Genomic DNA, 14843 nt, shown 5'->3' with positions numbered 1-14843 from the left:
TCGCGTTTGTATCAGAAATTTAATATCTAAAGTGTAAAAAAACAAACGTCGCATGATATTTAATAAATACACAAATAAAGCTGCACTACACACGTAATTTTGCTGCAATTAGAAAACAACTTTAGAAGTGGTAGGAACTAAAACACCCAGTGAGAGACCGGAACTCGTGTCGGACCACTTCCTGTCCCGTATGAGGTCACAATGCTCGCCCTGAGACGGTTTCAGCGGATAAAAGCTGTTTTTTCCCAACATGGAAACACAAGTAAGAAGCTTTAACATCACTGTAAACATGTTATAGAATTTGTTAAGTGTAAACGACTGTTTTTATTAATTAATTCAGTGTTTTCCGTTAAACTACGGATTGCGATGCTAATGCTAATGCTAACATTAGCCAGCAGATGTTATGATTATAATTTTCTCTGCAGGTTTAAGAAGTTTGACCTCTTCAAATGTAGAACAACAGAAAGATGACATGGTGGGTATTGTATACTATTAGTAATAATAAATTATTATTATTAATTACAGAAGTATATCAGTATTAACAGGTTTAACGTAATAACACAATATTATTTTCTCTTCATCTTTTAGCTTGTAAAGATTGAAAACCCGTACAAAGAACCACAGAAAGGATGCATCCTCTGCAGCGTCACAGTGGACTTCAAAAGCATTCAGGTGAGTAAAGTAGAGATGCAGCTAACGATTATTTTCATTATCGATTATTCTTCCGAGTATTTCCTCAATTCATCGTTTGATCTGTAAAATGTCAGAAAATAATGACAAATAATAAACGTTTCTCAGAGTCAAAGGTGACGTCTTGTTTTGTTTGATCAACAGTCAAGAACTTAGATAGATATTTATTATCACGTTTGACAAAGAAAAGCATTTGAGAAGCTGAAGAAGACATCTGTTGCTAAACTCTCCGTATTGCACTTGTATGGTTGAATTAAAGCTGAGTTACTGCAGAGTTTTGATTATTGTTAATTTGTTCAGTAAGATCTGTATCATTAAAAACAGTCAGGCTCCAGACTGTTGTTTTAAGACTAGACCATTAAAATGAAATTGTGAACTTGTCCTTTTTAAGTGAGCTTCAGAATTGAATTACTGTCAGATTACTGAGTTTCCTCCAGATTCGCAGCCACAGATGTGAAGTTAATGTTCACTGACGTGAGGTTTTCTCTTTTCCTGATAACAGAAATCTGTTTCATCCTTTGATCGATCCCGTCACTGACCTGTGAATGTCTCACATTCATGTCTCAGATCATCAGATCAAACAGAGACGCTGGTGTAGAGTTTGCTGTCATCCTGTGGATCAATTAGAGCTGCAACGATTAATCGATTAGCCTGTCGACTAAAAAAATTAATCAGCAGCTATTAATGACAATCAAATCATTTTTTTAAAAGAACAAAAGCCAAATATTCACTGCTTTCAGATCCTCGAATGTGAAGATTTGAAGCTTCTCTTTGTCGTTGGACTGTTGATCAGACAAAACAAGACATTTGAAGACGTCACTTTGGGCTTTAAAGACGTTATAACGAGCATTTTTCAAGATTTTATAAACAAAATGATTAGTGGAGAAACTAATCAGGTGTTGTGACTGATATAAGAAGGTAAATGAGTATTTCTCCCACACCTGTGACTCCTGTATGTGTCATAGTTGGTTATGAAAACTAATTAATCAATATATTTACTGTAAACTGTCTTCTATCTTCCTCACAGCTGCTGTCTCAGTTCATCTCACCTCATACGGGCAGAATATACGGCCGACACATCACAGGTGAGCAGCTGGACGACATTAAACAACTTTAAACTGAATCATCTCATGTTTTCATTCTAACCTGCTGCTAAATGAGACATTATGAAATAATAATACAGACAAAATATGTAATATAAACATGAAATTGTGAAATAATTCAAAACATGTAAAAAAAGGTTTTATTTCAATACAGAAGTTTATTTCAGAATGTCAGTTATTAAATTTTAAGCCGTTTTCAGTCATGTTGTCTGTTAACAGAGCTACAAAGATTAATTGATTAATTGTTTAGCTGATTGAAAGAAAATCAATCAAATGAATCATTAATCACTGCAGTTCTGATACTGTTAATTACACTTAATGCAGGTTTTTCTGTTTTTTCTTCTGGGTTTGTGGTTTATTTAAGTTGTTTATTGTCTGTTATTAATCATTTTTGTCAATTAAAATACACTAGAGCTGAAACAATTAGTCAATTAATTATTAAGTGAATTGGCAGAAAATAATAATTTTTGTAAATTTTTATAATTAATTCTTAATAAAACAATTTCAATTAAAAAAGCCATAAATGTCCTGGTTCCAGTTTCTAAACTGTTTTGTTTCACTATAAACTGAATATTTCTGTTTTTTGGTCAAACAAAACAAAACATTTAATGTTATTTAATAATTTTATAATCATTTATACTAATTGATTAATCAAGAGTAAATTAATCAGTAATGAAAATAATTACCTGAAACAGACGTGTGATTTGCTGATGCTTCAGTCTGAATGAGTGTGTAATTATTTCATAGCAGTAGTTTGAAACATTTATTAGATTATTTCAGTTTCATTGTTTTACATTTTGTATCTATTTCTTTATTGATGATTAATATTGATCACTTCGGGTCTCCGTACTTGTCAGCAGTGTTTTAATAATTTGTGAAACAGAATAAAAACTGGTTTCATTCTTGTGTTTTCAGGCCTGTGTGGAAGAAAACAGAAGGAAGTCTCTAAAGCTATAAAGAAAGCTCAGTCGATGGGTACGTTTGCTTAATATCATTCATCTAAATGACGTGTGGAGCAGGTTTAATTAACAGAAGCTGTGTAACGTTACAGGAGTCGCTCATAGTGACAAAACCCACTGAGATTTATCATCAATCCTGCAGCTCTACAGAGACTTTTAGCCTCTTTTAGCTTCAGATTTCCTGTCTGGTTCAGTCTCAGCGGTTTTCTGATAAACACCGTCGTACACAAAGTCAGAGACTAGCTGGTGAACATAGTGGAGCATTTAGCAGCTAAAGAGCCAGATATTATTTCCCTCAGGAGTTGGTAGAGAGTAAAAACAGAAGCTAAAAGAGAGTGAATATTGGACAGAAACACGACTCCACATGAATGATAATGTTGCTCCGTAACTGCTTTTTGTTCACGTAACGACTTCATAAGCTGATAATAAGTCAGATGTTTGTGTTTACAGCTTGTTTCTGCTGGTGAAAAACCACAAATAAAGCTTTAACTGAGTCGTTTTATTTACCTGAACATTGAGGCGTCAGGCCAGAAAACACTCATATGATTTGTTTTTGTTACTCATTTGTGATGTTTTTGAAGGTATTTTCATTCTATCATGTTGTTTCAGTCAAGAGGACACGAGTGTTACAGGTTAGCAGATAAAGTGAAACTATAAAGGACCAAGAATAGATCCCTGAGGAACCCCGCCAGTCATTATTTACAGTCAAACTGATGATCATGTTGCTCTGTGTCCGCTGGATGTTTGCTAACATCTCAGCCACAACTACTTTATGAGCTCATATGTCAGATGTTGTTTACAGCTTGTTCTGTTCAAAACAAGAAGCTTTAACAGCTTTAAACAAGTGATTTTAGTTGCCTTAACTTAACCAAACCTTTACGCCAGAAGTTACAGATCAATAAAAGCTCATATGAATCATTTTTGTAACATCTGAGCTGTTTTTAAAGCACCGACAAACAATCTGCATCTGAGAATATAAATAGAAAATATAAAGGACCAAGATTAGATCCCTGAGGAACACCACCAGTCATTATTATAGCTGGTAACATGTTGTGTTTAGCAGAAAAATCACATCATGCAGTTTTAATTATCTTTGCACAACCTTGAGTGTCTGGTGCAGCTGTAGCCAGGAGAAGAAGTCCATTATACCCGGTAGAAAGCATGGGTCGAGTCTTTCTTTTTATCAGAAGAACATGCAGACATGTGAACTTCCTGTTTGTCATGACGACAAGAAGTTACAAACTCTTCTCAAACAATCTTAACAAGCTCCGACAGTTATAAGGAGCTGTGGAGCAGGAAGTGACTGTTAATGATCAATAAGTTGTTTTTTCTTTAATTATTATTATTATTATTATAATTATAATTAATTTAATTATTTCTCCGTCCAGGTTTCATGTCGGTGACTCACAAGCATCCGCAGTTTATGAAGGATCCCAACATCTGCGGCGTCAGACATCTGGATTAGTGGATCAATGTGTGAAACTCGTCTCCTGTGTTGAAACTGTAATAATTATTATTATTTGTTAATTAAAACCTCTGATTCTGAGCTGTCGGTGTTTTTCATTCACCTGCAGTTTTACACAAGAAAAGAAAAAAGTTGCTGCTAATCCTCCAATTAAAAAAACAATCAGTAAAACATGAATAAATGGGTGTTGAGTCGCACCATTTACATTTTTTTGGAGCCTACAGATACAGATATTCAATTAACTGTCACTTATGTTGATGAAAAACAGCAAATTCTCACATTTAAGAAGCTGGAACGAGATAATTTTTGGTATTTTTGCTTGAAAAATGACGAGTAATTAACAGAATATTTGCAGATTAATTTTCTGTATATTGACTAATCGTTGTGACTCTTCTGTTTTTTAAATATCTACGTATATAAATGTGTTTTAGTTCAGTACGGTGGATGTAATCATGTCTCTCTGAAGCCTGGACGGTCGGGACCCTCACAGGGGATGAAAGAGGATTATTCAGGTAGAAAATATTAAAAAACAAAAAAGTTTGTTTTACTCAAATCTTATTTTGAAAAATAAACTTTTCTTGTGAAATTCTTTAGTCAGTTTAGTTTAAAATAATTCAAACTAAATAATTGTAGAAAGCAGAATCATTCAGTTGTCATAACAACAGTTTGGAAACCAGATGTGATTCAATCTGATTTAAATATTTTAAGTTATTCTGTAAATTTATTTCATATATAATCGTTCACTCTAAACATTCAGCTGACTGAATAAACCGGAACTTTAGCAGGTTCTGGTCTGAAGATGTGTTGCTATGACAACAGCTCCAGATCAATTGTAAACTGTCTTTGAGAAACTGAATAATCCAGATAAATTATAGATTATTACTGAACAAACGACTGCAACACATTATTTAAACAAAAGATCTTTATCAGTAAACATCTTTAAACAACAACAAACTTCCGCTGTTTATTTTAATTTAACGGATTAAAAAACAAGATGGCGTCCAGTTTCCATCAATAACAAACGTATTTTCCACATCAGGATCTACTTTTCCTGCGTTTCCTCTCCCTGCCCGGCGGAGTTTCTTTCAACCTTTTCCTACAGTGAGTCGCGCTGCCGGGACGCGGCGGCGGGGAGGAGGAGGAGGAGGAGGAGGAGGGGGGCGTTTCCTGAGCGGCTGGAGTTTCAGGGTCGGTCGTGTTCGTCGTCGTCGTCTCGGTGACGCAGGAGACGTCCGGTACCGGAAACGCCTCCACGGTTAAAGTCTGAGTGCGGAAGAGAGGCGAGCAGGCGAACAGAGCTCGGACGGCTTCGTGCAGCCGAAGGTTGTTCTTCTGCTCGGCTGGACGAGAATCTGCGTCTGAAGACAGAAAACAAGTTGAAAAGATCAGATTTAAAACATTATTAAAATGTTAATTAGTAGTAAAACATTTCCTGCATGTTGTCACGTGTGAACGGGAGCAGGGATCAATATATTCAGGGAAACATGTAAAGGGTAACGTCCGTTTGATGAGAGACGCCGTCACGTGGAGCGAGCGAACCAATCACAAGACCTGACGCGTGGCTGACGTACTTGCGAGTCTGTTTTCAACATGGCGGCCGCATCATAAACTCTCTCATACTTCAGCTAAACAGGAAACACTAAAAATATGTTTCTGGAAACATGTGAGGTGAGAAATAGACACAGTAACATAATATTGATCCATATTTGATCAGGTCTGTCTAGAGGCCATCTGTAAGTGTTGCAATGCTGCCATCTGCTGGACGTGACGTGTTACTGACTGCAGCTGCACGTGTGAACAGTGAGAAAGGTTTTCCCAGTGATTTACTGGGAACTATGTGTGAAAGAGGCTTTTGTTGCCAGTTTTTTTTGAGAACTGATGACGTTGGACATGACATCCCTGCTCTCTGGTCTTCTTACAGTAAACTGAGTGAACCTGTGACGTACTTTTATCTGCTCCGCTCTGCTTCTTCTCGCTGACTCTCTTCCTCAGAGCCGAAATGTCTGCCAGCAGAGTTTCCAGCAGCCGTTCGCTCTCCTCCACGTCGCTGCACGCTTTCTGGACAAACAGGAAGACAGAGAGAGAGAGAGAGGGAGAGTGAGAGATGCAGCAGGAAGTTAAAATCAACTCTTAAAACAGTAGAAACATCTGCTCCGCTGCTCACCTGCAGCTCCGACTGCAGAGAATCGTTCATCTTGTTCATTTCGTTGACTTCTCTCAGAAACCCGTTGGAGGAGAAGAACTTAGAGCTTCGACAGGATCAGACACACACATATACGTCAGATATATTTATTTATTATATATATATACACACACTGTGATGTGATGTAACGGTGTAGGCCGGCAGGAATGTTACCCGTGTTTCTTCATGGTGACGTTGTAACCGACAGCCGAACACGGAGCAGACACCTTCCAGTACGCCAGCTGCTCCAGTAAACCCAGATTGTTGACCAGTACGGGAACATTGATGAAACGCCTTCACACCATAACGAAAACAAGCATCGACGCCATGACAGCAGAGAGAGAGAGAGAGAGAGAGAGAGCACACAGCTTTTATACACTGATAGTAGTAGTAAGATAATACATTGATTTAATAGAGCTGCAACTAACTCTTATGTTCATCTGTTGATTAATCGAGTAGTTTAGTCTATAAAAAGTCAGAAAATGGTTAAAAATGATGATCAGTGTTTCCCAAAGTCAAAGATGACGTCCTTAAATATCTTGTTTTGTCCAAACCGACTATTTTGATAACTGATTAATCATTCTGAGTCGTTTTTTTAGGAAGAAAAAAGTCCAAATTCTCTGATTTCAGCTTCTTAAATGTGAATATTTTCTGGTTTCTTTAGTCTTTATGACAGTAAACTGAAGATCTTTGAGTTCTGGATGAAACAAAACATTTTAAGACGTCATTTCTTATTGACGAAAACAGGGTAATCAATAAAATAATCGTTAGTTGCAGCCCTAGAGGTGATAGATGGGATTAAAAAAGAGAAAATCAAAATATGAAATTAAAATAGAAAATACAAAACAAGATGTTTGATCTTTGGGGGAAAAAACTGATCCACATTTATCACCATTTTATGGACCAAACAACTAATCGATTAATCTAATCAACAGATTAATTGATAATCATTAGTTGCAGCTTTAAACAGAGACTGTCATCATCATTTCTACATCACAGCTCTGAGTGTGGAAACAACTTTGAAGCAATATTATTGATGTTAAAGGACAGTTTCACAATTTTCTAAGTGAGTCTTAAAGCAACAGTCAGTGTGTTTCTTGCTGTAAACATTCCTCCTGTTCATACGGACCAGTAGAAGATCCTTCATAATGACCTGTATGAAGTTTATCTGAAGCTAATATGAAGCTTCAGCGTCCAGATGAGTCAAATCCAGTAGATATCTTTCAACGTTACAGTCTTTTTAGTGTTAAAGTTCCTCTTTTTGTTACTATACTTCCACCTGCAGCTCAACAGGGAAACACACACAGACTGTAAACGTGTCAGATATCCACTTTAGCGTGTTTATTATAGTCGTCACCTGCTGCGTGAGATGAAGGCGGCGTACTCCATCCTGTGGGTCGACCCCGGTGACGGAGACGTTAACTTGCTGGGCGTCAGCAGCACGAAGATCATGTGAGGGTTGGACAGAGCGCTCTTCAGCTTCTCATGGACGATCCGTTCTCTGAACGTCATCTGTTGATCCGTGTTCCTCCGCTGGCGGTACCAACCAATCACGCTCTCCTCCAGCGTCCAACACAAAACACATCATCCGTCCACATGAAGTCTTTTAAACACGGATTCTTACAGTCTGAACGCTGACTTACCTGCTTGTTGTCAGCCAGGATCTTCTTCACTGCATCCACGTTCACCTCTCCGACGCTGTTATAGAAGCTGCGTACACACACACATCATGATGTCATACGACAGTAAAAACACTGCTGGACTGATAGAACTAATAGAATCTGCTACTCACTGGTTCAGCTTGTGGCAGGCTATGTGCTTCTGGACATCTGTTCAAGAATAAAGATTTATTATGAAGTGATGGAAGAAAATATAATTCAACAAGGTAAAAATACTCCATTACTAGTAAAAGTACTGCAGGAAAAATGCTACAGTACATAAGTATTATGAGCTTGATGTAGTGAAAGTATTGCAGTAAAAGTACATAAGTATTATGAGCTTGATGTAGTGAAAGTATTGCAGTAAAAGTACATAAGTATTATGAGCTTGATGTAGTTAAAGTATTGCAGTAAAAGTACATAAGTATTACTAGCTTGATGTAGTTAAAGTATTGCAGTAAAAGTACATAAGTATTATGAGCTTGATGTAGTTAAAGTATTGCAGTAAAAGTACATAAGTATTATGAGCTTGATGTAGTTAAAGTATTGCAGTAAAAGTACATAAGTATTATGAGCTTGATGTAGTTCAAGTACTGCAGTAAAAGTACATAGGTATTATGAGCTTGATGTAGTTAAAGTATTGCAGTAAAAGTACATAAGTATTATGAGCTTGATGTAGTTCAAGTACTGCAGTAAAAGTACATAAGTATTATGAGCTTGATGTAGTTAAAGTATTGCAGTAAAAGTACATAAGTATTATGAGCTTGATGTAGTTCAAGTACTGCAGTAAAAGTACATAAGTATTATGAGCTTGATGTAGTTAAAGTATTGCAGTAAAAGTACATAAGTATTACTAGCTTGATGTAGTTAAAGTATTGCAGTAAAAGTACATAAGTATTATGAGCTTGATGTAGTTAAAGTATTGCAGTAAAAGTACATAAGTATTACTAGCTTGATGTAGTTAAAGTATTGCAGTAAAAGTACATAAGTATTATGAGCTTGATGTAGTTAAAGTATTGCAGTAAAAGTACATAAGTATTATGAGCTTGATGTAGTTAAAGTATTGCAGTAAAAGTACATAAGTATTATGAGCTTGATGTAGTTCAAGTACTGCAGTAAAAGTACATAAGTATTATGAGCTTGATGTAGTTAAAGTATTGCAGTAAAAGTACATAAGTATTACTAGCTTGATGTAGTTAAAGTATTGCAGTAAAAGTACATAAGTATTACTAGCTTGATGTAGTTAAAGTATTGCAGTAAAAGTACATAAGTATTATGAGCTTGATGTAGTTAAAGTATTGCAGTAAAAGTACATAAGTATTATGAGCTTGATGTAGTTAAAGTATTGCAGTAAAAGTACATAAGTATTATGAGCTTGATGTAGTTAAAGTATTGCAGTAAAAGTACATAAGTATTATGAGCTTGATGTAGTTAAAGTATTGCAGTAAAAGTACATAAGTATTACTAGCTTGATGTAGTTAAAGTATTGCAGTAAAAGTACATAAGTATTATGAGCTTGATGTAGTTAAAGTATTGCAGTAAAAGTACATAAGTATTACTAGCTTGATGTAGTTAAAGTATTGCAGTAAAAGTACATAAGTATTACTAGCTTGATGTAGTTAAAGTATTGCAGTAAAAGTACATAAGTATTATGAGCTTGATGTAGTTAAAGTATTGCAGTAAAAGTACATAAGTATTATGAGCTTGATGTAGTTAAAGTATTGCAGTAAAAGTACATAACTATTATGAGCTTGATGTAGTTAAAGTATTGCAGTAAAAGTACATAAGTATTACTAGCTTGATGTAGTTAAAGTATTGCAGTAAAAGTACATAAGTATTACTAGCTTGATGTAGTTAAAGTATTGCAGTAAAAGTACATAAGTATTACTAGCTTGATGTAGTTAAAGTATTGCAGTAAAAGTACATAAGTATTACTAGCTTGATGTAGTTAAAGTATTGCAGTAAAAGTACATAAGTATTATGAGCTTGATGTAGTTAAAGTATTGCAGTAAAAGTACATAACTATTATGAGCTTGATGTAGTTAAAGTATTGCAGTAAAAGTACATAAGTATTACTAGCTTGATGTAGTTAAAGTATTGCAGTAAAAGTACATAAGTATTACTAGCTTGATGTAGTTAAAGTATTGCAGTAAAAGTACATAAGTATTACTAGCTTGATGTAGTTAAAGTATTGCAGTAAAAGTACATAAGTATTACTAGCTTGATGTAGTTAAAGTATTGCAGTAAAAGTACATAAGTATTATGAGCTTGATGTAGTTAAAGTATTGCAGTAAAAGTACATAAGTATTATGAGCTTGATGTAGTTAAAGTATTGCAGTAAAAGTACATAAGTATTATGAGCTTGATGTAGTTAAAGTATTGCAGTAAAAGTACATAAGTATTATGAGCTTGATGTAGTTAAAGTATTGCAGTAAAAGTACATAAGTATTATGAGCTTGATGTAGTTAAAGTATTGCAGTAAAAGTACATAAGTATTATGAGCTTGATGTAGTTAAAGTATTGCAGTAAAAGTACATAAGTATTATGAGCTTGATGTAGTTAAAGTATTGCAGTAAAAGTAGTGGTTTGGTCCCTCTGACTGATATATTATTATATATGACATCATTAGATTATTAATAGTGAAGCATCAGTGTTAGAGCAGCATGTTACTGTTGTAGCTGCTGGAGGTGGAGCTAGTTTACACTACTTTATATACAGTTAGCTAGTTTAGTCCAGTGGTTCCCAACCTAGGGGTCGGGGCCCCTCCAAAGGGTCAGCAGATAAATCTGAGGGGTGGTGAGATGATTAAAACAAACTCTCCTCCAGTAAACAACTTGTTATTCACCAGACGCTGCTTCTGTTTCCCTCATGAGGCATTTATGTGGTGTCGGAATAATTGGAAAAATGAGTTCCCAACTGGGAAACTTTACATGAACGCTCCCTCATGTTGGAACAGACTCACAAGTCAACACTTCGCTAACAGAGACTGAGGATAATCTGCCAGCTTTCATTGTTAAAACTGGATGGAAACAATTAGAGAGTTTTGTCGTTGACAGAGTGTAAGAGCTGTGGGTTTGTTAGCTGTTGTTCTCGTCGCCATTCAAACAGCTACTGTGCATCTAGAAATCCCCAAACTTCAGCAGGCAGAGATCTCTGACTGTCTGGTACCGCCGGACTGAAGTCAGAACAACAACCAGGAAAGTCTGAGAAAATTTTGGTACCAACTTGCTGAAAGTTGACGTCATGTACACAGAAACGTGACGGATGAAAGTAAATGTTTGGTTGATGGCAGGAAACTCTGCAAAGAAATGTTTTGTTCAGTTGTAATTTGTAATACGGTTTTAGGTTGTAAACTGTTGGAGTGACGTAGATTAGTTAGAAAAGTGGTTTATTAGCATTAATCCTGATAACAAGTCAGATAAAGTAATATTTTAGTGTATTTATGGAACGTACAGGTGCAACAAGTCTGAGATAAAATAACGTCTTTATAGCGTTCATGTTGTTTCCACATAACGACCAACAAGCAACGACGACTTTCCAACTTCAAGCACATGAACGCACCGTTATATACAATTAATCCATTCATCATGTGACTGACAAATCACTATAAAATATCATATTAATACCATATATATATATAAACATTATAATCAAAGCCTTCTTCAAAATGACTATAAATAAAAATATCACCACAAGAATCACCATAATAATCTTACAATTAGATTATCATCATCTTCAATTAAGACAATTAAGTCTCTTTATTCAGATCAGTCACAAGTCAAACAGGTTGGGAACCACTGCTGTCATATTTATAACTTATAAGATTATTGAAGATTTTGTATATAAATTTAATTAATCTGAGAAGTGACCAGTAACTGCATCTGTAAAAGTCAAATACTTCCTGCAGTAGAAATATAAGACAGCATAAACAATTGAGTAAATGTACTTTCCTGTATTATATTGTATGATATGATATGACATGATATGATATGATATTATATTATATTATATGTGTCAGTGAGGATGTAACACTGGATAACTTACTGTATATTTCCTCGATGTGAATGTGATCAGCCTGAGAGTCACTGATGGTGATCTGCTCCTCAAATTTACTCTCTCCGAGGATCAGACCTTCCTGCAGAGTCACCACACCAAATACAATATATATATATACACATATACATATATATATTATATATGTCATGATTTAAAAGTGAAACGTTGACTGTGGTCTGAAACATCCACTATGTTCACTCTTATGAGTGTTAATTTTTAATTTATTTAAGTAAAGAATTATTAGTCTTTTACATCAACAACTATATTGATCCTGTTTAGGAATTAAAATCATTTATCAGAAACACGTTAAACAGACACTTAATATAATATCTGTAAGGGTTTTTCTTTATTTTTACTATTTTTCTAAATTGATGATATGTGAACCAGCTTCATGAGGTCGACACCTGGATGGTTTCCAGTTAACAGCTGAGACTCATTAATAGTTAACTGGTGGAACTTGTTGCCGTGGTGATGTTAGTACACAGCAAACAGTCCTGTTCAAATACATCATTCAAGACAAACGACGTCCATCATTACTTTAAGACATGAAGGTCAGTCAGTCCAGAACATTTCAACAACTCTGAAAGTTTCTTTAAGTGTCGTCGCGGAAACCATCGAACGCTGTGATGAAACTGGATCTGATGAGGAAAAGAAGAACAAGAGTTCCTCTGCTGCAGAGGAGAAGTTCATCAGACTGCCAGCGTCAGAAATCACCAACTAACACCTCAGATTAGATCCCAGACCAACCATCATCACAGCAGACACATCTCAACATCACCTGAGGATCAACTGAGGAGACTTCATGGTAGAACTGCTGAAGAGAAACAGGACTGATGGAGACCAGTAAGAAGAGGAGAAACAGGACTGATGGAGACCAGTAAGAAGAAGAGAAACAGGACTGATGAAGACCAGTAAGAAGAAAAGAAACAGGACTGATGGAGACCAGTAAGAAGAAGAGAAACAGGACTGATGAAGACCAGTAAGAAGAAAAGAAACAGGACTGATGGAGACCAGTAAGAAGAAGAGAAACAGGACTGATGAAGACCAGTAAGAAGAAAAGAAACAGGACTGATGGAGACCAGTAAGAAGAAAAGAAACAGGACTGATGGAGACCAGTAAGAAGAAGAGAAACAGGACTGATGGAGACCAGTAAGAAGAAGAGAAACAGGACTGATGGAGACCAGTAAGAAGAAGAGAAACAGGACTGATGGAGACCAGTAAGAAGAAGAGAAACAGGACTGATGGAGACCAGTAAGAAGAAGAGAAACAGGACTGATGGAGACCAGTAAGAAGAGGAGAAACAGGACTGATGGAGACCAGTAAGAAGAAAAGAAACAGGACTGATGGAGACCAGTAAGAAGAAGAGAAACAGGACTGATGGAGACCAGTAAGAAGAAGAGAAACAGGACTGATGGAGACCAGTAAGAAGAAGAGAAACACCAGGAATTAGACGAGGGGAAATCTGTTCTTTGGTCTGATGAGTCCAAATTTGAGATGTTTGTTTCCAACCGTCGTGTCTTTATGAGACTCAGAGAAGCTGAAGTTGTGCTTAACGGGACAATCATTTGTTCTTCAGCAGGACAACGACCCAAACACCTCCAGACTCTGTAAGGTCTGAATGATAAAGAGCTGCAGCAGATGAGCTGATCTCTACAATCACCAGACCTAAACCCATCAGCTGGATGTGAAAACTCCTTCAACACTGTTAGAAAAGCATCCAGGTGTCGACCTCATGAAGCTGGTTCAGATATTATCAACAGTGTCATGACAACAAACACCGACTCATCTCAGGAATCTAACATATGAAATGTATTTTAGTTGTTTAACACTTTTAGTTTACTGCAGAACTTCAGTTTTGTTCTACAATGTCTTGAATGAGCAGATGTGTCCAGACTTTAGACTGATACTGTATATTTAACGCTCTTCATTCCAGTGAATATACTGTATCAGACCACAACACGCTGTGGGCGGTAACTGGCCGCCAGCTCTTAAAACATGAAATGTAACTGAAGTAAATATCACTTGTTTGGTTCAACATGTTCTGAATTAACCAGCAGACCAACAAGAATCTTATATTGTCTTTAGTCATCTTTCATATAGTTGCACACGTGTCAATAATCAGTTTCTTGTTAAATTAGCAGATTATTGAACGGAGTCTGAAGCGTCGAGAGTCTGTTGAACCTCAGCTTTGGTTAAAAGTTGCATTAATATCGTGCTAAAAGTTTTAGCTTCACTTACACGACAAATACTCCAAATCACAGGCTGAAACCTCGACAACCACACTGTTAAACAACAACTAAACAACTTAAAAGTGGGCTAATAATAAACAACACAGGGACGTTTCACTTCTGTTTGCTAGCTAGCAAAGCATTTAAACTGCCCGCCCACCAGCGTCCAGTAAAAACAAAAACACAACAAAAACATTAATTTTTTAAAAATGTGAATATATTTCTCACCACGTCTGAATCGCTGTTAACATGCTGAAACATTAGAGAAGCTAAAACTATCCCAGACATCCGGACCGTCGGCTCCGCCATGCTGCTTGTTGATGAAGGTTGGTGACGTCAGGAGCGTCACTGAGCCGCAACATAAACGCAACAAAAAATGTGCGTTTTGTCTGCGCAGGCGCAGTCTGGCGTTCGGAAACTAATTTATGGGATTATATTTGTGTCTTAATAATTGAACAAATTCTCCCAAGCATGAAACATAAATAAATAAACAAATATGCAA

General features: G+C 36.2%; 2 protein-coding genes across 2 annotated transcripts; one reads left to right on the top strand and one right to left on the bottom strand.

Annotated features, from left to right (window-relative positions):
- Positions 1–146: 146 nt before the first annotated feature.
- Positions 147–4298, top strand: LOC122968180 (28S ribosomal protein S18c, mitochondrial-like). The gene is made up of 6 exons (XM_044333190.1): positions 147–262; positions 426–475; positions 589–672; positions 1718–1775; positions 2709–2768; positions 4141–4298. The coding sequence occupies exons 1-6, from the start codon at positions 202–204 to the stop codon at positions 4215–4217; spliced, it is 390 nt and encodes a 129-aa protein (XP_044189125.1). The 5' UTR covers positions 147–201; the 3' UTR covers positions 4218–4298.
- An 823-nt stretch (positions 4299–5121) lies between these two features.
- On the bottom strand, positions 5122–14696 carry abraxas1 (abraxas 1, BRCA1 A complex subunit). The gene is made up of 9 exons (XM_044333163.1): positions 14570–14696; positions 12102–12192; positions 8192–8228; positions 8043–8109; positions 7757–7959; positions 6574–6693; positions 6382–6466; positions 6164–6275; positions 5122–5575 (listed from the first exon to the last, which is right to left on the bottom strand). Exons 1-9 carry the CDS (start codon positions 14648–14650, stop codon positions 5253–5255), a joined length of 1119 nt encoding a protein of 372 aa, XP_044189098.1. The 5' UTR covers positions 14651–14696; the 3' UTR covers positions 5122–5252.
- Between the last annotated feature and the right edge of the window lie 147 nt (positions 14697–14843).

Source organism: Thunnus albacares, chromosome 18 (assembly GCF_914725855.1).
Source record: "Thunnus albacares chromosome 18, fThuAlb1.1, whole genome shotgun sequence".
Taxonomy (NCBI): Eukaryota; Metazoa; Chordata; class Actinopteri; order Scombriformes; family Scombridae; genus Thunnus; species Thunnus albacares.
This window is presented reverse-complemented; position numbering and strand designations above follow the sequence as displayed.

Coding starts and splice junctions, on each gene's coding strand:
- LOC122968180 (XM_044333190.1), top strand. CDS start 202: ATGCTCGCCCTGAGACGGTTTCAGCGGATAAAAGCTGTTTTTTCCCAA. Junction 263..425: donor TTCCCAACATGGAAACACAA/GTAAGAAGCTTT, acceptor TTTTCTCTGCAG/GTTTAAGAAGTTTGACCTCT. Junction 673..1,717: donor TGGACTTCAAAAGCATTCAG/GTGAGTAAAGTA, acceptor TCTTCCTCACAG/CTGCTGTCTCAGTTCATCTC.
- abraxas1 (XM_044333163.1), bottom strand. CDS start 14,650: ATGGCGGAGCCGACGGTCCGGATGTCTGGGATAGTTTTAGCTTCTCTA. Junction 7,960..8,042: donor TCCTGGCTGACAACAAGCAG/GTAAGTCAGCGT, acceptor TGGACGCTGGAG/GAGAGCGTGATTGGTTGGTA. Junction 6,276..6,381: donor CTCTGCAGTCGGAGCTGCAG/GTGAGCAGCGGA, acceptor CTGTTTGTCCAG/AAAGCGTGCAGCGACGTGGA.